The sequence below is a fragment of the Hippoglossus stenolepis genome, chromosome 4 (genome assembly GCF_022539355.2).
Source record: "Hippoglossus stenolepis isolate QCI-W04-F060 chromosome 4, HSTE1.2, whole genome shotgun sequence".
NCBI lineage: Eukaryota > Metazoa > Chordata > Actinopteri > Pleuronectiformes > Pleuronectidae > Hippoglossus > Hippoglossus stenolepis.
Window position 1 is genome coordinate 19,203,026 of NC_061486.1, and position 26,521 is coordinate 19,229,546.

Consider the following 26,521-nt stretch of genomic DNA (forward strand, 5'->3'; position numbering starts at 1 on the left):
ATGTAGATGTCAGTACACTATCAAACTGGGTTTAGTGATGGGAGTGTGTCTACAGTGCATGGAACAGAATAATAGGTGAAAGCAGGTGTGCATTCAACACATATGAAACATCGGACTTGTTTCTTAGACGTGATATACATCACTTCACATGCCATAAATAACTATGAATTATCAATGTGTGGTTTGGAAACATGTCATGTGTTAAAACTATTGACATCAATGAAACAACAATTCACATTTAATGAAGTTACACTGATGCACATTAATGTGTGAACATATAACACGTTTGAAGAATATTGAAACTGCATTATTTTATGCAAGAATTTACAACTGGGATGACAGGATCATAAGATATCATGACACGATTCGGACTGTTCCACACACTGATGTGAAAACTGCAAACCCATTTATTTAATAGAGGAATCACTAAACTTTGAATTTACTGGTCCAAAAAATACAATCTGCTGGCTTCAAGCTGAAAAACAGGTCTGTGAGATCTGAAGCTGCATCAGGCTCAGAAATGTGTCATTTGTCTGCACCTTTGATCCCAACAAATCTTGCTATCATTCTTTAAAACTCTTATTGGTAAGTTCTGCCACACACAGGCTTGTTCTTCAGAAGGAGGGTGAGACAAAGGTGATGTGTGTGATAAGAGGCGGCGCCATGGCAGTGGCAGGACACAACACTGAACCCTCCCTTTGAGAGCGTACACACACACACACACACACACACACACCACACACACACACACACAAGAGAGAGATAAGCATCACCTCCATCACTCTGTCCTCCTGTCTCTCTCTGCTCTGAGCCAGTTAGTGAAGAAACAGAAAACACAGAGGACATTGGCTGGAGACAGAGGAAACACAAATATGATACTTGGCAGACAGAGGAAGACAGACCGAGAAGCAGGAGAAAGAAAGTAAAGGTCGAAGGCCTAGACACACGAGGTGCTGTAATTGCTGTAATAGGTGAAGATGAAAGAGACTTTATCCCAGTGGTCTAAACACAACTGTTCTGTATCTTTATGATTCAGCAGAGCTTCTCCAACCAAACATTAATGGTAGAGAGCATAGACGTCATTACTAGGATTCAACTAAACAAGCCAAAATGAGGCTGTAAATATGAACAAATGAAGCTGGGGAAAAAGGCACAAGGAAGAATATAATCATTTGAGTGTGGAAATGTCAAGAGAGACACTGCAGGCTTTTTTTTTCATGTTGCAAGTTTTGTTTAACATTACATGAATTAGACAAAAGCAATGAAAACAGTGTTTCCATAGTGTTTGTTTTGTTGTGATGATATACATGGATTCAACATTAATAAACTATTATCCATTTTTTAAGTTATTTTTAAAAATGTATTTCCTGTACTACCTGCATGTGTCCACCTGTTGCATCCCATCTTGTCGATGGTTTGTTACCTCATTTAACATTTGCGTCTAATATTATTATTATTTTATTTTATTTCAACTTGTAATTATTCATCATTTACAGGCAGAATGGAAATCAAATTAATTACTGGTACAAATCGCCTTTTATTTAAGATTGTTTATGGATAAATGAACATTTAAATACTATTTTAAATAATTTTAATTGTTAATTTTCTGATCATGAAAAAACATAGGAAAAAGTCTGTTTTATTATTGCAATTATTCAAGTGGCACACTTCAGATCCAGATTCTGAAATGCAAACTAGAAACTGGAAAAGAAGAACAACCACCAACTTATTTTTGAACAAAACGTCTAACCAAATGCATTGAGTAAATTACGTGACACATATATAAATAAGTGAATACGAATGACAGAAATGTGTCTCGTTGACTGACAAAAATGTGTAAAGAAAACAAAGGTCAGACTATATCCAGGTTTATCTGTTTACAGTTGTGTGGGATGAAAAAGACACTATCAGACATACAACAATTTGTGGCACACCTGTTTTGACACAAGCTCTAAATATTTCTTGACACCTGAGGGAAACAGTTGGGAGTGGCTGTCTGTCAGTGTGAGTCACAAGACACAGCAGATAATACCACAGATACTGCTCTATCTCTTATCACACAAAAGACAAGGGGATATAATGTCACGCAAAGGGTGACGATTCCCTCACCCTGATCAGGCACCCAGCGCACACACACACACACACACACACACACCTACAAGACCTATTTCCACATACATGAGAGCCAAACACCCCCATCGCTCAACATGAAACCAAAACACCATGTTTTGCTTCACTAACAGAGCACAGTGCAAATAACAATTATAACTGTTTTGTTACAGACATATCTGCTGTCCATCTATTTTTTCAACGGAAATTGATGTATGACTAAATTAATATTCAATCTACTGAGAATTGGGGTGGCAGCAAAACAGCTGAAACAAACTACAAAAGCATACAGGCAGCGAGAAGACAACAGGTGAGCTAACTGGATTTACTGAGCAGAGTCCGTCTGTGCTACTTCACAGAGGAGACACGGACACCTTGGGATAGATGTGTAATCTCACTGCTTATAATCCACTTGTATGGGATTGTGTTGGTGTTAGACAATAGCAAAGGAAAATCTCTTAACCATAGTTTTTGTTTCACTACAGCAGACGGTCCATAGTGGTTAGAGTACAACATGATTATCTGAATCTTTCTCTATGAAGTAAGTTGAACAAGACAGTAAAAGTTTGTGGATGTTTTACATTATGTGTTATAGGACAGAAAAAGCAGCCCCATTCTAATATATACAGACAATACATATATACTGTATATATATAATTTTCCAAATGAAGATTTACATTCTAGCAATGGTCAGTGATACAATTATAACAGCGGGAATGCAAAGATTTTTGAACACACTTAGATCAGTCAATCAATCATTCAAATATTATTTGTCTAGCCCATATTCACAAATAATAATTTGCCTCATTGGGCTTTACAAGGTGCAACATCCTCTGCCCTTAACCTTCAGCAAGACAGGAACCTCCAGGTTCCACAATCACTATGTCGTTTTGCATATTTGATTTTGATACAAATCAATGAAGGAAAAAGAAAATTGCAGCCTTTAAAATGTACAACTGCTTTAAATCCAGACTTGCATCCCTTTCTCACGTTAGCTTTAGCCCTTCCAATTTTGGAGGTAAAAGCCACTCTAGCACGTAAGAGTGTAAAACTGTAGTGATTACTCTATACTGTATTGTAACCCTGAGAGATTAACTATCAAATACCATGACTGAGAAAGGACAATACAGGAAGTGAAAAAGTCACACGGAAACAGGACAAAACTGCAAAGTGTGAAACCTGCTTGTGTCTAAGACTTGACAAACATCTGAACGTAAAATTCTCTGGTATTGAAACATTTATTTCAACTTTCTGTGAGAATTCATATTGTTGAGTGTGAATGTGTGAACATCACTTAAACACGGTTCACATACACAGCACCACAACCGACTAGTATGATTGTTGGGATACGATGGAATAAAATGAAACACAATGGAACTGACAACTTAACATGTTGAATGTTAAAACGGTGAAGTTGATGGAGTAGAGTTAACTATTAAATGAAAGAGGTTGGAAAATGAGGAAATAAAATAATCACACTTGGTTTACAGAGCAAAGAGGAGGTAGTCTCAAAGAGTAGAGTAAACCATTGTCCTACCTGATCCTGCATCCATGATGTTAGACTGTCCACGACGATCAGCCACCAACCTTGATGAGCAGGGCATGCTAACTGGCTCAGAACGTACCGGCTGGATCCTGCACACATGTGTATGTCCATTACGACAACCACAATTATAACACAAGGACATATACAAAAATAAAGACTTTTCCTTCCTTCGGATGTGACCCATAAGAATGTCTACTGAAATTCTGCCACAACTGTACCAGGCGTTACAGAGGGATAATTGTGGTGATGCCTGTGTTTGATGATTTTTAACAAACAGCATTTCTACATCAGCATTTAGACTAATGTAATTCTAAGCCCTGACATTCACTCCTGAAAGCATGATCACAAGTACCTGAGGCTGTGTAGGTCTAGGTCGTCGGTGTCAAAGTCCAAAAGAGGTTGTGGGACATCTGTGGGGCCCTGGGACTGAAGCACTGAGGATGAGGAGGAGATGACTGTGGTCTGGCCTGAAGGGTGAATGGTCTTAAACTGAAACTGGGGGCCCATCCACAGGCGCCGGTGGGGCCCAGTATGGGTCACTATCTCTACCTGAAAACACAAAGGTATATGTTTGTGAGGAAAGTCAACCATTTATTAAAAAAACTGTCCAAAGTTTTCAAGAAACTCTTGATACCGGCACGTTAAAATAAACAAAACTAAGGGCCCTTTCTGATTGGTTCATTGCATGTTATACTCAAGACCCACCCATGATTAACAAAGAGATTAAGTAGCACCCATGTGAGCCCTGTACCAGGAGCTGAGACCTTTTTTAAACTCGCAAAAGTTAATTTGGACACGTCCAAAATGCACTTGCTCCATGTTCTTTGATCATTAAAACTCTATAAACTAAATACTAACGTCATCACACTAACATTATCACAGTGACAATGTCAATATGCTGATGCCTAATAGGTAATCTTTACCTTGTTAATTGTATTAGTAAGGTATGCCACCATGATAATTAGCCCTAATCAAAGTACAATTGAGATTGATGGAATTTCCACTAGCAGGTATTTGAATCATTCAAAAACTGCTGAGGCATTTCTGTTCAAAATACAAATTTAATGGTGGCCATGGGGGACATTTTTTTTCTGTATACCATTAATAGCTTTAGCAAATTTGATAGGAATTTAACTAATATCTGTTAAAAAACTAAAAAAATACCAAGCAAAAGTTACTAAGATTAATTTTCTGTCAAGGTCCAACTGACAAACCAACCAAAAGAAAGACCAACATTTAGAAAAGCGTTGTGAGAACAGAGAAAAAGAAAGAGACAAAAGATGCACACAAAAAATGTGATCATGTGATCTTCAAAAATTCTCAAGTTCCTCTCGTAATTCCTGAACATTACGTCAAGGACAGAGTCGTGGCGGCCACACACCACGCAGTACTCAGATGAACTCATTTACATGACATCCAACTAAAAGCTTGATCTGCTCTTGCACCACTCGAAGTCTGACAATGATGTCAGATCTCGTCAAGGACTTGTGCGTCTTGGGACTGCTGGCGGCATGGTGGGATGCCATCCCAGAGGGTTAATAGAAGTGTGACACTAGCAACAGTATGGCAGCAAGGATGAGGTGAGGCCTACTGGGGAAATAAGATAGTGCTGGCATGGCAGGCGGTCCATGGGCGCTTGAGCTGAGTGGCACTAATGTTGGCTGAAAGTAGGATAGGAGAGGGCTACGGAGTGGGTGACATAAACATTGGACTACTGCCTCCTCTGGTCTTCATCTCCACTTTGCCTTGAATTTGCTGGCTAACCATCCTCTGCTTTGGACTCATACTTTTCGCTGCACTCCCACGCTAACTGTGACTGTTCAACTCCCTGCAGCACTTAACACGTCTCTCGGTGTCTCACTATTCACATTTCATTATCTTTACTCCGTACACGTTCGTCTCTCACCTCAGCCAAGCTCTCAGCGCACAGCCTCACTACACTCGGGCTGCCAGGTGCCAACATCTAAGAAAAGAGTGAAAGCTCACATTCTCCTAATTGTTCTGTGTGTCTGAGTTTATAAACAAATATATACGCATATACATGTTTGTTTGTGTTTTCAAAAATAATTCAGACCCTATAGCTCTATAGCTTTTATCACATTTTTTTGTACATTTAATTTGAAATGAATACAATTGCCATTTCTGCGCACCAACAACAAACGTTTTTTAGAAGGAGTTCCAAATTTATTACGAATCAGAGTGAGTCATAGAGCTAGGTAAGGGTGTAAGTCTGTGAAACGGAAGAATGGAAGAAGTTTGGATCCACCAGGACTCTTCCTACTGTGTGGTGTCCTTGGTCATGTGCTGTTAACAGAGCATAAGAAGTCCTCTGCGGGGGGGGTACACTTGAGTTATGACTGTCTCAGAAGCACCGAGGCCTTTGTGGTACAGTGAGAACACTGAGGCCACTTTGAGTTAAAGAGAAAAGCATATGACGGCCTGTATATTTAAATGCCATTGAACTTCAGTGGGGACAGCGAAGAACCGACTGCCCAAATCGAGGTGCAAAGCAAAAAGGAAATTTAACAAAGTACTCAAGTAATGTAATAATGTAATTTCACTTATAGATTTTCACTTTTAGAACATAGAGAAATATAATTCACTAGGTTTTTATGGGATACTCACTAGACTAATGGGCAAAAGGGTAATTAAAAAACAAGAAAAAATCTACAACACAATAAAGTGTGCAATAAGTAATGGGGTCTGAATACTTTCTAAATCCACTGTATGTTGTCTGTCACAGCTGTTTAAATTAGGCCACAGAAGGAGGAAGGGATTGTCACTCGTGTGTGTGTGTGTGTGTGTGTGTGTGTGTGTGTGTGTGTGTGTGTGTGTGTGTGTGTGTGTGTGTGTGTGTGTGTGTGTGTGTGTGTGTGTGTGTGTGCGTTTTGCCAGTTAACACCATCGATGTCACGCCCAGCCGCAGAGCTGAACAGCTGCCAGGGTGCTCTCTGCTGCGGGAGGGAAGGTCCAGATGTTACAGTCCAGTGTCAACCCCCAATCCGCCACCCCATCCTGTCTCATCAACAAGAGCCAGTGACATTTTGCCACTGATTTGCTTTTACAGCCGAGATTGCATTAGCATCTCCTCGATGGTAACTAGCCTGTGCAGACCAATCACCAAAAACAGTTGTTTATTGCCTTAAGCACCTAGCTTGTCAACATCAAGGCAACAGTGATCCGGTCTTTCTTTGGGCCAAACTGTACACATGCAGGAAGCTTTACCACACGGAACTGGAATAACTGCCTTGTGGTGGTATGTCAACCGACCAACCAACTGGACAAATTGCAGGTTACGTATATATACACAATGTTTGTCCAGGCTCATATGATGGTAAGATTACATGATTACATCTTCAGCCCGGAAGAAGAGATCTATACAATAAGAAAAAAGCATTTGCACAACACTACAGTGTCACTGTGCATCTGAGCCTAAAATGGCATTACTACATAATTTGCATATTCGTCACAGTGATCCTGACCTTTGACCAGCACATATCTTTAAAATGATTTCACTCAAGATGTTCCTGTGATATTATGTCCAATAGAACAGGACAGATGGATGGGCAAACTGAAAATGTAATTTCCTCCAGCCATGACTGTTGCCCATGTGGAGGTTTAATAAAATGTACATGTATTCACATTGGGTTTATCAGAGAGGTACAGTAAGTACAAAGGCCTCAGTATGCCTTAAAGAGACTGTAAAATAAGTTGTCTAACTAAGTATATAGGCCAAATTGTTTGTACTTGTTCCCAGTTATTATAGATTGTGGTAGACCAGAACAATTACTAGTTGTCCCTAATACCATACTAAAACATAAAGGTATTATTCAGTCTGCTTAGAACCCAATGCATCAGTTTTAGTGCGGGCTATAGAAAAAAATGGCCTCTCCTCACCTAGTATACACAGTTTGTCGGCTAAATGCCCCAAATCCAAAGTGGGCCCTACAACATCTTTCGTTTTTGCCAAAATGGCACAATGTAAAAAAAGCTACTCACTCAGACACCAACTCTAAACCAACTTTAAATAGACACATCCAAGGACTAATTTCCCCATAATGTTGCTGTTCCCACTTCTAATGGAGTCACAAAATAATCTGTAATGGTCTCTCTGATATATGTAATGAGGAGGGTGTGAGATGGTTTAATGATGTATGAACATCATTTTATTTACCTTGCTATTCATTTTCCTGTACCTGCACCTTAGATCCTCAATGTGTGCTCACAGTACCCTGCACCCATTGGCATAATGTCCAATGAGAAACAGATGTCCAGATGAGTGGTTTGGTTTGAAACTGTACCTTGTTCCTGAAACTCTGCATGCAGACCTCTTACTGCTCATCAGGCATGGCAAAGAGATCGTGACCATTGTAGAAGTGAGGGGGATTGTTTTACTGACTGGAAGAACTTTTCACCTCAATTTTATACCTAGACTTTACCTCACCCCGAGAAAACCTCACCTCATGAAACAGTAAACCTAACTCTGGCCTTGTGGGCTCATTTATACAAACTACTGGGGTGGATTAATTCTGGCAAAATAAATGTCTCTACCCAGATGTACTGGGTGAGAATATATTCTATTGGTTTTGAATCATCTCTCATCACGGACTCTGTCAGCTTCCAAATGTCATCTTTCATTTGCAGTTACAACAGTAAAAAAAAATGCTGTAGCTCCAACATGGAATTTCCCTATATAATCATTCATATGCAATGGCTGATGTCTCTTCTGAATTTAGGACACAACCCTAACCCTAGAACAATTTACAGCTAGAATGAATGGAGCTACAGCCATATAAGTCATAAATACACCAATAAAAAAACAACAACAAAATAATATCGAAGAGTAGACTAACATGTTCTTCAGGACGGCCCCTTTCCCCCCCTTTGCCAGCCCGGGTCACATTCAGGGTGAAGGCAAGATGCACCAAGTTGTTACTTCTGACATGTCTCATGGTGAAGAAAAGAAATATCAAGAAGAAATTTGAAGAAATGCTCTTAGTTTACTGGGACGCAGTAATGCAGCGAATTTCAGGGAGTTGCTTGAATAAAGTTAACTCTTTTTGGCAAGATTAGGGACCTAACAAGCAGCTTCCACGAGACCACATTCTGACCATGCTATGCAGGCAAGTTGTAAGCAAGCTGACAGCTGAGAAGTCGAAACTGTATTTAGCAGGGACATTTGCAAAGGGGGTGCTTTGTTGCCACTGTGCCACAAAGTAACTGATATGATGTGATGTACCATAATCCACAAGGCAGTACTTGGCATTCGATTCAACCAAGCTTGTACAGTATGTATTTAGTATCTCTCATCCCATTGTGCTTGATACCTCCCATAGTATTTCCAAATCTGTTGGAGAGACTGGGACGAAAACAAACTTAAATTTATACTTTATTGTGGAGCTCTTGGTTTATTTTGGCTGGGTCCTTTTATATAAAATAGGAAAAGTACCTTCCACAACATCTCGGGTGTGTGCTACTGTGTGACAAAGATCCAATATTGCATCTCCAAGCACTGGAAAATGCATCAACACCACTGTTCTGACAGGAAGTCACCAAAAATCCAGGTTAGTGCAATGGACGGTTTTGCTCCTGGCAAACTATCATGGCAGATAAGAACCACAGCCTCTGCAAGCTAAGTGGGGTGAATTTTAACCAATCAATTATGCATGCAGTGGAATTATTGATGGTAAAAATGTAGTACTGTAGGTTACCTGTCGGCACCGAGGATGAGTGCTCTGAGGGTTAACAAAGCTGAAAGATTGTGTGTGCTGGGTTTTTCTGATATGCCCTCGCCAAGTCCTGCACAATTTTGGATGGCATCTTTTAATTAGGAAGAAGCCACGAAGCTACAAAAATATTAAGTATATGTGAAACAAAAAAAGACATCCAATGACTGTCTGTGAAAATACAAAAAGAAAAGATTCTGTATGAGTTGAGGATTGAATCATTTTCTGATACTCAATTTTAAGTCAAAGGACATCCTTCTTACTTGGGATGGGATGGTAGTGTGTCCCCGGAAAAACACTTGAAGTTGGAAATTGGACAAATTGTTCAAATCAGGCCAAAACACAAGGGAACATAAGCTTTTGTTTGCTGTCACATTTTCATTCAACTGAAAAAAAAATCTAATGCAACAATATTCACTTTCCTTTTAGCTCTTTTTTAGCTGCTTAACTCTTAACTGGTGCCATGAGGTAACTTTGCCATTTGTTCTAGCAGATTTTCTTTCTGGCAGAAACAAGCTACCTGTTGTGGCTGGAAACAATCATAACAAAGAGGATTAAGAGGGGGCCTGAAGAGGGGGGTGAGGATTTTCTAAAACATGTTTCACTGCTAACAAACACAGAGGTGTCTGATCAGTCCCAAATTCATTCTAAAGCCGGATGATGAGCCCCAACATACAGCCAGAGTCATGAAGAAGTATCATCAGAGACAAGAAGAACCAGGAAGAAGACAAAGAACATTGTGGCAAGTTCCCAGGCAAGTCTGGAACAAGTCACCGGCAGAGTTCCCACGAAACCATGAAGAAGTGTGTATAGGTGCTGAAGGCAAAGGGTGGTCACAACATTATACATTTTGTATAAAGTTGATAGAACAATAGGACGATGGAGGGAGGGAGGGAGGGATGGATTGACAGACAGACTATTCGTGGCATTATTTTAAAAGCATCCTCACTTTACTTAGTTACTGGATATTTTTATTTGGCTTTGTATTTCCAACTTTGTTATAAAGTAGGATGGGAACAGATTGTCACATTAAATATCCAGTTTTGTCCTCAAAAGATCTTTATAGTTTTTGAAATAATATTTCTATGAACATTTGTTAATAGAACAAAATGAACAGACTTTGTTCAAAGACATTGACTGATTAATTAAATCTAAATGTTTCCTCTAAATGAATTCCTGAAAAACTTGATTAGCCCCCGTTATGCCACCATTGGATTTTAGATTGTATAGAAATTAATAATACATATTAAAACAATAGATTTCCATCATACAGCCATACTGAAAGTCTGGAGATGTACTGGGACAGCACTTTGCAGAAGTAGCTGTGGTTTCACTGATTGACAGATAATGCCACTCACCTGTTTGCTTGGGACGGACTAAGTGAATGTAACTGTAATGTTGGTTAAGGTGAAGGTCATACCTGAGAGAGCCACTCCTCATCCTCCTGGCCACTGTGGTCCGATGCCAGACTGTCTGATGACTCGTGACGTGTGATTGGGCCTGGGCTCCCCAGAGGAATCGCTAAGACAAGACACATACACAAACACACAGTTATATGATGGCACAACCAAATAAGGTATTGATATATAGAATATGACAAATAATAATATTTTGTATTGTCCGATATCATAAAAAAAGTGTAAAGGCTCCAGCATTATAAAATATGACACTGACAGAGCCATCAGGGAGTGATAGCAGTAGGTTAAAGCTGACTGAGTAATTACTGAAAAACAGTGAATCACATATGACTATTAGCTATTTTAAAGTGTTTATAAAGTGTTCACTGGCATAATCTTTGACAGCCAATGTCAACACATGCAGGCTGAATTTATTTTATGCTGTAATACAGTAGCCTGGACGAGAACTAGTGTTCAGAGTGAGTTTGCTCACGTAAGGTCAAAAGCTGATGAGTAAAAAAGGAAAAAAGGTCAAAGGACAGAACAAAATCCCATGTTGTTTTCTCACATGGGCATATGGGTGCAAGCCAGTGAGTGCGAAAAGCAAAGTGTACAGTGAAGTAGAGAGAGAGAGAGAGAGAGAGAGAGAGAGAGAGAGAGAGAGAGAGAGAGAGAGAGAGACAGATGGGTCTCTCGCAAGCTTGAATAAGCAGGCGAGGAGAATGAGGCCTAATGTGTAGAATCAGTCCTTTCTCTGTCTCCCACCTCGGGGATGGGGTTGGTTGGAGACAGGAATGGCTAATAAAGTTGTCAAGTCCACATCTGGAGCACAGGAGGTGCTCCTGTCTTTACACACACACACGGCAGGTGTTCATACACCCTTGGTGGAGGTAGTTGTCTCACACACACACGCACGCACACACGCACACCATTGAACTATGGAACACATTACTTACACCTGCTTCTTCATTACAGTAAAGTGAATAAAAAAAGCTTTGCTTGGAAGGACCGGGTAGACAAACAGACTGAACCGACAAAGACAAAAGGAACCACCTACAGAAACAGCAACACATAAAAGGGATGATTTTCAAATGTTCAAATATGGATTGAATTATAAATAAATCTAATAGACTATTGCCTCATAATATATGTCCGTCTAACCCCACCACCTTTATGTGCCTGGTAGCAAATAACAGGTTACTTTTGCCAGGAGGTGTCAGTAATGCACATATAAGCTGTTTGGAAACTCCCATTAACCAACGACGAAAGAAGAACACGTTACAACCAGGAGTCGCAGTATGTAAATGTGTTAGCGTCATGAAATAAGATGCTACTGCACAAACAGGAGAAACCTACAAAAGACCACGACATGGGATGAGCTGATATAAGGGAGAGAAACCCTTCCAAACCCAAACTTGATCTCAATAGTTATTTTTCAGGTAAATATACATTCTAAAAATAGCTCCCAACCTGCATCTTTGCTAAATACTGAATCGTTTCGACTGCAGGTATGTCGTCAGGTTTCAATATCCAGAAAATGTCTTCATCCATCCCAATATAAAGGTTGGACGTGTTTTTTGGTCCTCACAACATTATAAAAATGACCTGACCCTTTAATGGCCCATAGTTGGCATGGAGAATTAAAGTGAGCTTGGGCTAGACTAGTCTCAAGCCTCTATAGAGATCCTCATTACGCCGCCTCTCCAAGTTCTGGTTTAAATAAGCCGGTATAAAGCTGCCCCACGTGTGTGAGTTTGGATAGCATGTTCCGGAAAAAGAGGTTTGACATGTAACAACAGCTTCCATGGTCCAGGGAGTTCTGTCCCGCCATGCCGGCCCTCCCTTTAACACAGACTTTTATTTTGCTCTGTGATGACCTCCGCTGCCAGCAAGTAGGTGGCACAACAAGCCCCTCCCATTCGTTGTTTTTACCTGTTACAGACCACGGCAAGGTGGAATAAAGGTGTAACATTCCCACCTTGAACAGGCTGTGTAAAAGGGGCTAAAGAGAGAAGAGCAGAGAGAGTTGGTCGAGGGCTTCTCTCATTTTCAAATGGAAGAGAGGAAAAACAAAGCCTATCCTGTGTTACTTATTAAACAAACACCCTCCCCTTGCCCCGCACCTCCTACTCTCTCTCCAGCTCTCTTTGCTCTCTGACCCTTGGGGCCAATAGCTGTTCCCTAATTAATTATTGATGTTCTGAAGCAGTTGGTGGACTGGCTAGCTCAGGTTTCCAGTGGGGGAGCTTTCAATGGCCAGAGCTGTGGCCAGGCTCCAGTGTGGGGAGCTAGTGGTCATCCCCATGGGTCAAGCAAAGACACAACACTCTGTGTCTGTGTGATAGTGTGTGTGATAGTGTGTGTGTTAGTGTGCATGTCAGCAGCCAGACTGACCCCAGCAGCTACAGTCATATCTACTCATTTTAGTGTCCGGCTAGCCAGCCACTCCGACTTCTGCTTTTACAACGCTCATTATTGGCTCTTAAGAGGCAGAACGTCAATGCAATTTCACAGAGACCAATTTTTTTAAGTGCAAACTTATTGCAACTCACTCAAGAGGAGTCTGAATGCATGGCCCAGTTGAAATAACTGTTTTTTTCAAGTGATAGGCTTAAAGAAACATCAGTGAATCTACAAAATCATAACTTATAAACTATCAATGAGGAATGGAAAATAATCTGCACCAGTTCAGTGAACTGTGGGTTAGAAAGTGGTACCTTATTCCATTACATTTGAGACTGCTCAGATATTTAGAGAATTTGGAAGAATGTACTGAATGTTCTGACCACAGTTATCATGCACTAATGCCTTTGTGGTTCTGATAATACATGCTTGGACTACTTCGGAAGTAACCCAGTATGAGAATGCCAAAGGAAAATGGTGAATCTCTACATACGATCTCCAAATACACAACTGAGCCAGGCTTTCAGACCCATGTTCCACATTTCTGTGGAGTATTGTGAGGATTTGCTGCTTTTCTGTATCTGATGTGATGGTGGAATACATATGTTTAGGTTTTGACCTGAAGTCATATTAAAAAAAGGTATTTGAAATTTGGTCCCTTTGGTTTCAATACTTTTTTTATTGACCAAATGATTAATCTGTTAATTAAAAAAGATAATTGGAAGATAATAAAAGTGGATAGCAAAACAATTAAAATGAATAATTGTTGGCTGTATCCCTTTTCAAAACTGCAATGTGGTCTCTAAGACAATGAGTCACTATTTACAGCCAGTAAACAGTAAATATATAGTTACTGTAACAATTGTTATTCATAAAATATATGTGCCTGAACGTATCTGAATGGTTAAAGTATGAAATCATGAATAATATAAAATTGCAGTTAAATGATACATCTGCAGAGCAACACGCTCATGATGGTTATTTAAAAAGGTATGGAAATAATTCATAAAATATGATTTACAGCCAACTGATAATATAAATGAACTGAATGAATGAGCTCCAACTTGCTTTTTTTTAATAACCACCCTGATGATTATGTATTTGCACACTCACATAAGCAGAAAAAACAATCTGCTCCACACGGCTGAGAACAGAGTCGTCTATGTCACAGTCTTTATTGACTGTGGAGAGACTGGTGTTTGGCGGTGCTGAAGGTCTGTAGCCAGTGGCCTGTTAGCCAGAGCAGCGAAGCAAGGAGTCAGAACAAGAACAAAGGCTGATGTGGCCCAACCTCCCAGGGCCTGGGGCCTGGGGCCGGACAGGCCAATCTCCAGGACAGATAAGGGCCCAACAATCTGATAGATCTGGAGAGTTGGCTGCACGGCGGACAGAGGATAGCCGTCTTGTCTGCCTGCTCTGTTCACTTTTCTGTCCACTTTATCTCTTTCATTTGTATTTTTTAAAGATACATTTTTGTTAAGCTTGTATTTCTCCCCTCTCTACTTTTACCTGCTGTACTTAATCAGCTCGCCCTCGACTGCACCACCTGCTTCTCTTCTCACTTTCTCCTCTTCTCACTTTCCTCTCTTCTCGCTTTCCTCTTTTGAGTAGTACTCTGGCAGATAGGTGCTGGCATACTGACAGACTGGAATAGCTTAGTCATTATGTATCATTCAAGGTGTATTTGACTGACAGTTCTTTCATTCACCCAGCACTACACTTACCCCATCCTTTCTCTGCCTCTCTTTGATTACTGACCCAGTCATGGCGCCATGGTTTCTCTTTACCAAACGCCTGATGCTCCAAAGCCTTCACTCTGGCCCCTCTCTCGGAGCAATTAGATCTATTGACGAGGCAACTGTGGCTAGCCTGTCATGGGCCTCTGGGTCCCAAGAGAGCAGCGGAGTCAGCCAGTCAGTCAGTCTCCACAATTAGCACATTATATGACAGGTAGGAAGGGGAGGGGAGGGCTACGGCCAAAAAGCATAGCCACTTTGGTTGCCATCATCGCCAGGCTCAAAGGAGCCAGCCAGAAATGCAGGTGGTAAATTATTCACTGGTTTGTTTTTTTCAGAGCATCTTTGCGGTGAGGGGAAGAGGTGTTGGAAAATATACCGTGGACAGCCAGGTAAATATCATATAAAAATAATATCAAAAAAGTAGCTAATGAGGGGTGTGAAAACCTCACATATATCTAAGTGTAGACTGTTATGATAGGGATTGGAGAAGACTTTCTATGACCCAGCTTTGACCATTTTGAATCCATTCAAACTAATTAACAGACAAATGGGCATTTTTGGATACTCAAGGCAGGAACAGTGTGACCTACACCTGCAGAATCAGAGGAGTCTACAAACGTTAAAACCTTGAGACGTCTTCTTTACAGCCATATCATACTACAGCATCCCCTCTATTTGCGAGTACACTGTATAATGTGTGTCTCTTTCCACCTTATCTCTCAAAGGCAGTGCTGTGCATTGCCATCCTCTGCAGGGCTGAGTGCTGCCAGTAGCTGCAGCAGATGGACAGGTGGAGATAGTGACCATGAAGTGGCGCCACCACTGCCTTTTATCATCCCGTCCTGGAGGCTCCGGTCTGGCCTGACCCTGGCCCTTCCTCTCCCCTTCCTATTCCTTCCCCTGCATACTGCATTTTTAATCAGCCTGGGTCATCCAATATAGAGCCACGAGACCGGAGACCATGGCCTGTCAATCAAGCACCGCCACCTCTCTGCCTAGCACCGTGTTTTTAGAGACATACTGTGTTTGTTAGATGATTAACTGAAAGGGATAGAGACACTCCTTTCCCCCATTCCTCCAGTCTTTGAGTATTTGTGTTCTCTGTCTCAGTAAAGAGTTTTTCTTTTTCTTTTTTGTTCTATGTCATGATAGCTGTATCAGCAATGTAAATTGGACCTAGATAGCACTATTTGTTCTGCAAGAAAGAACTGTGTCTTTTCAGTTTCCTCTGCAGCAGCTTGATCTTTATGCTCAGCAAGAGGCGGCTGGACAAGCGGCGTATGGCTGTGCTGTAATTCACCCTGCGGTCAAATAGACCCTTTCTCCTGGATCACTTCTCAGCTGAGATGCCAAGCCCTGGAGGAAACGGCACAGCAGAGGGTTGGCAAGGAGATGCATGCTGGGAAACAGGATGTTGAGAGCCTGTGCTCGGGTGCAAAGCACAGAAATGGAAGGTGGCACTCCAAGAGTAACCCAGTCGGCGGTGGTGGTGTATAGGACGCTGGGCCCAGAGGGAAAATGGCAGGAGCACAAGAACTGGGTAGAGGGCTGAGCAATTATGTTTATAGCATCTTGACCTTGCATCAGTTAACACTGGGTTGATTTGGGGAATAAAGCGATGCGGCCATGTTATCTGGCTATTGTTAATTGGACATAAATGTTAATGCAATGAATCCCTCTCATTATGCAGCCATTTCCTCAGCCCTGGCTCGCAGAGAGAATGGTGGAATAGGCTGACGCCTGTGCCCGTCACTCCAACGCGTCCTCATCGCTCTGACACTAGGAGAGACCATTAGCACTAATTTGAGAAAATATCCTACCAGTTAGACCTGGAGCACCGCAGAAGTCAACAGAGACGAGTAGAAAGATTAGGGTAAACACAGCTACCAATTGCCCCAGAGCACCCGCAGGAGCTAATTACAGATTTTGTGTGTTTATAATTATGGAGTGGGCTCAAAAACGGCAGCCTATTTCAGGGGGTGGATTGATTCCGTGTGTGGCCATCCGTGTGCACTTGGTGCTTTTACGATTTGGCCTTTCAGACAGCAACCTAAAGTGCTCTGTACTTGTTATTGAATTAGAGGGAGTTTAGGGTGTCAGCTAATTGGTCTCTGTGTGGCATCTTATAGCATCGTGCTAGCATGTCCCGAAGCAGGCGTGTAGTATGGACGGCAAAGAATGGATTCAAAGCGCAGCACCAAACTGAAGACATGGGATTATTTCCGACAGGACTCGGAGGACATCAAATGGTCAAACGTCTTTGAGCAAGAAAACGTAAAGGCCGCCGACTGAAAAGGTCTATTCTCTGCATGTGGCACCAATAAGAGGTTGAGGAAAGGCTTTCAACATAGTAAACATGGAAAATCAGCAGGGAATATGGATAACCCCCTTGACTACTGACGCATACAGTACATACAGAAAACATGCATGTTCCTGTGAGCCTGTGCTAAGGAAACATACGCAGACCTACATTTTATGATGCATAGATGCAAGAAACACACGCAGCGCACATAGTCCAGTCAAATACTGTACGTCAAAACCAACTGGTATAGAAAACTGCAGAAATCATTTGACGTTTGTTTTGCTAATTGAGGTTAATAATTAATTTAGGGAATATTATCTGCAATTAACCAAAGACAAAAAAGAGACTTGAAAAACTTGAGAGTAATTAAGTAGTTTTAGAGGAAAAACATGGATTGAGATCATTCTGATGTCTTAAGCTTTTGTTTAAAGAAACATTTGACAATCTCAGTGAGAATTGGTTTGCTCTGTGTGTAAATTCTAATGTGATTTTACTGTGCCTCTGGGTCTGATGTGTGGAGTTGCACGTAGCAGCACACAGACTTTACCTTAAACACATGAAAGTGCCTTCATTCTTTATTTTCGTTTAATCATGATCAAATTTGCTGTTCCAAAATAATAGTTTGTGCTTTAATTTACACATTTCCATTGACTTAATATGAAATTATGCTTCCCCATAATTTTGCTTTGCATTTGAACACAGCTTGATACTATTGACGCTCCATGTGTACACTAAGATCAGTTTAGCACTTACCAGCCAGAAGGTACTGATGATACTGCACCAGGTCTGAGGCCAACACCAGGGGGTGGTTGGAGTTGAAGGGTGGCTGCAGCTCATTCCACTGTGGAGTCCTGCTCAGAAACACAAATCAAGTAAGGGACTGGCAGAACAAGACACCTTCCCAAGGATTAAGTGGTCATTACAGCGTTACCTCGCCAGAGTCCAGCAGGCCCTTGGACAGGTGTTGAGCTCCAAAGGTGTGTCATCGCTGATCTTCTGAGCAGTGCTAATCGGCCGAGGCTCCAGGACATGCTCCACCAAGTTACCGTAGCAACTGAGGATATACAGTGAGTCGACAACCGACTGCCTAGACTGATCTGTGAGAAGTAGAGAAGGGGTTTGGTGATACAAATATTTAAAGCTGCTACTAAATGTTACGATAAAAACGTTAACGTCAAATCTTTCTTAAAGATCAAGAAAGATTTTGATGTTTGGCTATGATGCTGACTTGGAAAAAAAAAAACAGTGACATTGTTCTAACCTTTCTCTCGTTTCATGTTGGGGTTGGTGATGAGCCAGGAGCGAGACGAGGCAAAGATGGCGGCCACACAGAACTCTCCTCCACTGGATTTACTTGGAGAAATCTGGGGAGGCGGCTTAGTTTTGCTTCAGGAAGGAAAAGAGTACAACAATGAGATGAAGCACTGCAGTGCCTGGGCTCCTAAAGATGCTGTACAGGTTGTGTTTGTATATGTGAACTTTAAAACTTTAAAAAATTTAAATCTAAATGATTTATGATTGACTGCTTTAAGAACCACACACATTAAGATTTAGTTACTTTGACAGTAGTAAATAAAGTAAACAGTAGCATCACATTTACTGTGCTCTTCTGTAAAGAAATTCAAGAAACTTCTCTCCAAAATGACCCAGTGACATACATTTGCCAGTAAAGGCTGTCGGTATGGCCGTTTTCAACCATTGGGATTATTTTTCTAATTGTGTGTGGTCTTTCAGTGAAGCTGAAATTAAATATGCAGCACTTTTAAGACCAGGATTTGTCATTTGTATGCTCCACAAAAGCTAATTTTAAATATTTTTAAATATTATACAATACAACACCTTGGAGCTATACCAAAACTACACTGTGACATCAAAGTACAATAATAACAAACTTTATAAAAGTGCTTTGCATGCAAGGAGAAATTGAAATGCCTGCAAATAAAATGACCAATTGCACTGACACAAAAGCATGTGAAAAATTGAGGAGAAAAAAACAACAACAGCATTCATATTAAATAGCGAGTAAATAATACAAATTAGTCAAATTTTTGAAAAATTAGTCCAAGCATTTGAGATCCCCTTGTCTGTTGGAAGACAAAGGTCCAGAGTGTCCCTGTCGTAGGTTTCATACAGTAATGGCCCTGCTGAAGATCAGGCTTCCTCAGTCATTTCAATCAAACCACAGTGTTGTCAATGCTAATGCCCACTATCATACTGTAATTCTGTTAAGTAACTCAGTGAGTTTAAACCAGAAAAACAACACATTTCCAGCCAAAGATAATCACCACATTTGACTCCAATTATAAAAGTGAGTTAATGTGTCACTAATGCCATTGTAACGGGATTGATTATACGCTGCATACATCTAGTCCATACTAGAACATCTAGAGACATTTCTCTGGCACACCTGCTCCTCCACATGGTAGAACCAATAGAACGTAGAGCCACACTGGATCCACGTGATCTGAAGGATATTCTAAATGAATGCATACAACAGTTATCATTCAGTTTAACATGCAGCTCACAAGAGCCACGTCAAAGCTGCCTTTCCTCACTGGTTGACCTTGTGTTGGCCACAGGAGAGAATTTATTAGAGGTTATTGGATTATTCAGCTTGTCAGGACTGTTTGAGAGGAAGCGGACACAGAAAGGGATTTCAGCTGCACTATGGCCCTCCATATGGTACTGATCAGAAAACAGTAGCGAGGCCTGGTATTATTCTCTGGCCTTATAACCAACCTGGACAGTAAAACCTAGTCACAGCAGATCAGGTATGAGGTGGACTAAGGACTTGAAGACCCATGGTGGTATCACACACTCCCTGAGGGCTGCTTAACCTTGACCTTTGGAAACCACACTGGCATGAGAGCAACACACCCACTTCTGTCTACACTCACTTGTTGGAAAGACTTAAGAGACTTAATAGATGCAGAACTACACTTTTTCCATTCTGTGTCTCAGTTAAAGCTTTCTAATGCAGAACCTTGTACAGGTGTTTTATATTTTTGGTTTATATGGAACAAATATAGGCAACACGCACAACAAAACAAAGTACTAGGAAATTTAGGGCCGTTTCTCACACCCGGCATAAAGCAGCACCACGCGTGACGCACAGTACCTTTGATAGTTTCAGATCGAGAGAGTTGTTAGTTTCCCATCCAACACCCATGTTGTTTAAAAAGCAAATGCTCTTAAAATGAGGTTTGGTCAGTCACATTGTTTGTGCATAGTCTTCTTGGGTTTTTAGAAAGTTATTGCACAACAAAAATGTGACCTAAAGTCAATGGTGAACTATTTAATTGTTATTTGAAGGTTTTTTAAGATGCACTCTGTTTGTTCCACGCACCCATTGTATACTCATGCATGAACTCAATCCGTTCGCACTCACTCCACCAAGTTCAACCCTTTTGAAACCATGCGCCTGGTGTAGTAACCTTTTATTCCCCTATTGAATGAGCAACAGAAAATAAATAAATTTAGTAAAAACAAAAATTACTTTACAAAATACTCCAAAACAAAATTTGTAGGTGTTAGTTTTAGCCACAAGTGTTGAATAATGTTCGATAAGTATTAATGATGATTTAGTTTTTTTAAAATATATTTTAGAGTTAGCATTTTATTTGTTTTTTTTATTTCAACTGAGTTTTTATCAGATACACAAGTGTTAATTGTGAAATCCTCAACACACTAAGAAAACACCCAGAACAAAAACTGCCTGCAGGTGATTTAAGTGCTAAAACTACAGCAACAATTGTGTTCTTTGACTGTAGGTGGCAGCACTGGCAGATCTACACCCACAGGCCTAAAATGCAGCTGAAGTTATTTTGCATTTAAAGAATGCACCAAAAAACTCGCCTTTGTGGAATTTGATCGCCAAACAACAAAAAACCGAGACGTCAATGTGTAAAGTCCAGTAGTTAAGAAACCTCCCCACTTCTAGGTGATGAAAGACTTGAGGCCTCCCCTCAGCTCCTCATTAATTACTCAGGGAGGGAGGGATCAGGAAAAAGAAAAGGGTGAATGTGCTCATAAGAGAGGCCTCTCTACAAGTTCCGTAGCTTGTGTTTATTGGTGCTGGGTCAAGGAGAGAAGGCTGAATGACCAAATATCCACAGTAAGCCCTGTCTGTGAAGGGAAGATGAAGGGGGAGATAAAGTCACACTCAGGATATTGCCTTGGCTAACTCCAGGGTGCCCTTGTCTTCCCCTCCAAGCTCATCCTCAGGCCAATTCATCTGTCAGTGTCTACTGAACAAAACACATTTAACAAACAGGTACAGTTACCTATCTGCTACCTACGCATGGAGTGTTTCCAATACTGCATTTTATGCTTCTGTCTTTCAGTCTAAACGATCCTGGACAGGAAGCAAAGTAAAACGATAATAAAATGTAAATAGACATAAAACATGTAAGATGGTTTTCAACTTTTCACTGACCCAACTAGCTGGGGTCCTTCAACATTAAAATGGCTGCAAGCACATTCAATGGTCAGGGAGTGGGGAGACAAGGGACCCGTTTCGACTCAGAACACCATATCATTTCTGTTCAAGAGAAGGAACAGCATTCCCAACTGTTACTGTGTCAGAGAGCTGCAAAGTCAAAGTTCTTCTTTGGTGAGGTGTTTAATTGCCATAAACCCATGGTGCTCCATCTCTCTCATTGCTGGAAAATATGTTAAACCCTCAAAGGCTCTGTGGTTCACTGGTTCCAATAACCCAGGAAACACAAATCCTATTTCAGAGCAAGCTGAGGTTTGTTTTCTAGGGCGAGAGCAGAGGGCTGAGGAACACACCACACAGTGACTTACACTACATATTCGAAGATATTCTAACCACCTCATAGTCGTCATGTTGACTTTGGACATAAAGGGAAGATGAATAATATATCAAGGAAATGAATTGACTTAATATAACTGGTTTACCTAAAAGAGGAATGAAAATCAGTGAGAAAAGGAATTTAAAAAAGGCACAGTAGAGATTATTATTTCACGATTTTATGGGAGGATTCACCAAGTTGCACAGATGCATACTGACCTCCCACAACTTTATATGTGTGTATATATATATATATATATATATATATATATATACACACACCAGATACATGTTTCTATGTTCTTCAGGCTCTGTGTTGTGCAGCACATCCCATTTTAAATATGGATGTATAAAATATGTAGTAGCCATTTTTTTATTTCAAATTGAGTATGTTGAAAATGGGTAATTGTTCATATACTTGTGGTCTGAACTGTATATACGTATACTATTACAAAGTACACATTAATTATAATCAGCACACAATGTGTATCCTTTATACTTTATAAGTATTTGATATCAAGTGATAATACTGTCTCTACAGGGTGGCCTCACAGTGGATGAGCTGGATTTGGACCTCTTTGAAGACGCCTCAGCAGGCACCGAGCGTTCCAACAGTACCAAAGATCACAGCTTGGTTCTCATCTCCCCCGGGTACAGTGACCACTAGTTTATTCAACTGGGTTTTAAATCATCCTTTTCCTCTTGATCTCACTTCAAGTAGCTTAAACGTGTTGAGGTTTCTCCCCTTACGATACAGAGGCACAGATCCAACAGACATGAGCGTGATCCTCCTCTCCAAATGGGGGGCCGCGACCAGTTTTTGGAGTGGACCAGTAGGGGAGTGGGTTGGCAAACGACACCAAGCTCCAAAAATGTAACCCAATATCAATAAATTATGAAAAATAAATACACTAACAGGACATTGGGAGCAGGGGTAGATGGATGTCACTACAACAGCAAATCTCTTTTTTTCCCTCTCCCTTCACAAGGTTTACTATTGTACTATTGCCTTTTAGCCACGAGTGGAATCCATTTTCTTTGCAACTTTAATCCACTGAAAAGACTACTCACATGTCATTTCCACTTTTAATTTAACAAATGAGGACTCTTGACTGAGCTAATAGCTTTTCCTCAAGGGCATAATTCAATCTGTGACATCAACCATCAAAGTCCCTTCGCATTACTATGTGCAGGGTTAACGTGAGGCGCCTCTGAGGGGGGATGGAAGTCCAGTGGCAGCTCCCATTTATTTTCAGAGCACTTGCAGTACACAAATATGATAGTGCTCACTTTAGCTGGCCATCCAGTGACAAAGAGCTGTACGGCTGCTGTTGCACTGATTCCGGGCCATATGGTTAATTCATATCAGAAACAGAGCCGGTGTTAAGACTGTGACCAAGCAGGGAAAGAAAGAGAGGGAAGTCATGTGGAGGACACATCCTTCAATGCCACATTTATTATTTTACAAGAGCCCTTGGAAAACAGGCAGCCTTGGGGCTGTGTTGAGCGCACAGCACTGATGACAACCACTGGGGAAACTATGAACACTGGAGAACGGACATCAAATGTTCAAGGAGAAAACAACCTAATCATCATACTCCCCAATATTTGCCATACTAGGCATGCAAGATTAAGTTGTGTTTCCTCACGCCATATATATATTTAAAGGTGTAAGTTTCCAATACAAAATCAGCTGTTAACAATATGTGCCTAGTACATGAAATGGAGATTTGATCGGCTTTGTTATCTGGGTGAAAGGAAATGAAACAGGGATCTGCTTCTCAAATGTGTTCCTATACTCTACGAACGGCTGCGGCAGCAATGGTAAATGGGTTGTTCCAGCTCACGTCTCAAGACATACACTATTAGAGAAGTAAGTAGCCCCAATTTGAGCAGAAAGCAGTTATTGTAAGGTCAAGATTCTGACACTAATGATGTTTACCTTTGAAAAGTATATACGCTGGGAAATCACTTAGGGCCCAGGTTAAGCAGGAGGTGGATGAGGATGCGAAGAAAAAAGCTTCAATTAAAAAGTGAAAAGAATGACTGGCCACAACAAAAGATGAAACCCAAAACGTAGGTAAGGCACCACATGCTATTCATTTTGAAAGTAAATGAAGTCAACAGGGAGGAGAAAGGTTCACTTCACTGGGCCACTCGGGGCCTCTCTCTGAAAGTCACTTTGTCATAACAGGGCTTGTCCCCTAGAGGAAAAGGTTCCTTGAATCGGAAGATGCTCTCTGAAATTTTCTTCTCAGTTTTTCTAATTATGTTTCAAAAGTTTTGCACGTTAATTATTTACTGGGATGGTTTTTCACTGCCCTAAACTCTCTGTCCCTCGGAAAATATGTCTCGCCAGAATGGAAGCTAGTTCAATTTTTTTCAAATATTGTAATTCCAAATTAAATTGCAGATTTACATTTACCATTGCAACACTTTAAAAAAGAAATATGAGAAAGCTCAACATTTCAAGGTAACAAACGTCAAGGGAAATCTTGAGTTATCTTAAATTCTTAAATTAAGGTATTGATTTGATCCATCTTAGACATTTTACTTCTGTTAATTTACGACGGGTTAAAAGTGAGACAATTCTGTTTGCTGACTTAAGTCAGAATTTTCAGTTTATAGATGAACAGAAACGTTTTTGTTTTGTTTGAATTTAGTCATTTATTATGTCAAGCCTCAGATTCGTCCCTCATAACAGATTTTGTAGTGTTGTTCATTATCCCCCCTTTATTCCAAGTGCCTGACACAAGATGCTGCTCCAAGTGTCTTTAAAATAAACCTTTCTTTATCGTGGTTTGTATTCTTTTACTTTTCAGTTTTCAAAACGGTGTTTTGAAATTAAAATGATCTCTTTCAACACAAGCGATTTACCTCTGCATCAGTATTAAACCCCATCCACACTAATATACCTGCAAATGTATTTCTCATGACCATTCACATGCATGGGTCATGTGTGTACTGGTGTAAAAGGGAAGCAGGTTGTCTACTCTGCAATTAGTTGCCCGGGTTACAGAAAACAAACAAGGCAAAACAATTCTGAAAAGTAAGACGAGGAATTTATTTTCTTGGACCGAAAATGAGGTGTTGACAAAGTTTTGCCTTCACCGCTGGTCGTTCATTAATGAGTGATAAGAACCAAACAGGAAGCGAAAGCAGGTTCACGAACGTCTCTGTTCTTTGCCTGGCCAGACGACAATGCAGCCACAGAATTTTCCAACTGAAAAGGGACCAATACAATTTCCAAACTTCTAAATTTATTGTGCTCGAAAGCTGGAGAAGTGTGTAAATGAAGCAGCAGTGGTGCGTTTTGAAACTAAAACATCGAGCGTTGATGTAGCCAGAGTCAGGCGATCGTTTTCTGCGGGTGACAAACATCCTGAACACTACAAAGTTATTTGAGCCATTGTTTAAACAAAAAAAATCTAATTACTGCAGATTTTTTACCTAATTAGAAGTTTTTTGTTATGATTAATTAAATAAATCCGATTTTTTTTTCTATTTTGTTCACCTTGAGTTTGAGAGGAACACACATTTCTACACACAAGACACTGTTCATATTAATACCAGAATATGACAAAGCACAACACTGCGTGCAAACACACATCTGACATAAAAAAATACGTAACCAAAGTGGGCTAAAGGAAAATATGAACAATATGTGTAACACAAAGGCGTTATTCTTGGAAAACCGTCATGGAGGGTCTGAACTGAGGGAGAGAAATAGGCAAAAAGACAAAGATGTAATTTTCTAGTGGGGGGCTCAAAGAAACCACATGGCAACCAAACAAGATGTGCTTTGGCATTGGCCTCAAGCCCTGCAACATGTACGCACAACTACCACCTATGATATAAACCTACGACATGCTGTTCTTAACTTTAATGTTTGCAGCCTCAAGATGTTCAATCATGACTGCAAACACAAAATATATGGATACTTTGTAGAAATAGTAAAACCAACACAATAAATAATAGTGACTTCAGTGAATCATCTGACGATAAAACCTAAAAATACACTTAAACAGAAAAAATTAGGGATTTGCAAAAAAAGACAAAGAAATAGGAAACCCTCCTTCCCCCATGAGGAATGACAGCACAAACTCTGCGGAATTGTGTAAAAAAATTATACAACAGGAGACGTATCAGAGGCGAGGGAGAAGGTGTGCTGCGGCGGAGTACAGTTGCATGCTGCTGAGGGAGGGGAGAGGCAAAACTCACCATGGAGTTTTAATGGCAAAACATCCTGCCCCAAAGAGGTAGGGTCTTCATGAAAGGGATGGTGGTGGGAGGGTGGGGGGTGGGGGGGGATACAGAGATAGACGGAAAAACCATTATTAAACTCGCACACTTGAGCAAACACACTTTTCACATTACATACTTTTTGACGTGTCTGTTTAAGTGCACAACACATATGAGGCAGGAAACTGTACGTCTGCGCGCAAAGACAGATCTGAAAACCTGCGGGATGGCTTGATGACTCATC

The 26,521-nt window shown here is 40.6% G+C and overlaps 1 protein-coding gene across 5 annotated transcripts in view; it reads right to left on the reverse strand.

The window, feature by feature from the left end:
* Positions 1-26,521, reverse strand: part of bcas3 (BCAS3 microtubule associated cell migration factor) — a 318,499-nt gene that overhangs the window by 196,996 nt on the left and 94,982 nt on the right. For 3 of the 5 annotated variants that reach the window (XM_035154597.2, XM_035154596.2, XM_035154600.2), the window contains exons 17-23: positions 26,257-26,301; positions 18,484-18,608; positions 18,154-18,319; positions 17,976-18,073; positions 10,802-10,902; positions 4,008-4,204; positions 3,647-3,744 (exon numbers count right to left, since the gene is read on the reverse strand). In XM_035154597.2, coding sequence (XP_035010488.1) covers positions 3,647-3,744; positions 4,008-4,204; positions 10,802-10,902; positions 17,976-18,073; positions 18,154-18,319; positions 18,484-18,608; positions 26,257-26,301 — 830 coding nt within the window. The remainder of the gene's footprint in view (positions 1-3,646; positions 3,745-4,007; positions 4,205-10,801; positions 10,903-17,975; positions 18,074-18,153; positions 18,320-18,483; positions 18,609-26,256; positions 26,302-26,521) is intronic. The other 2 variants (XM_035154599.2, XM_035154598.2) reach the window with 1 other exon arrangement.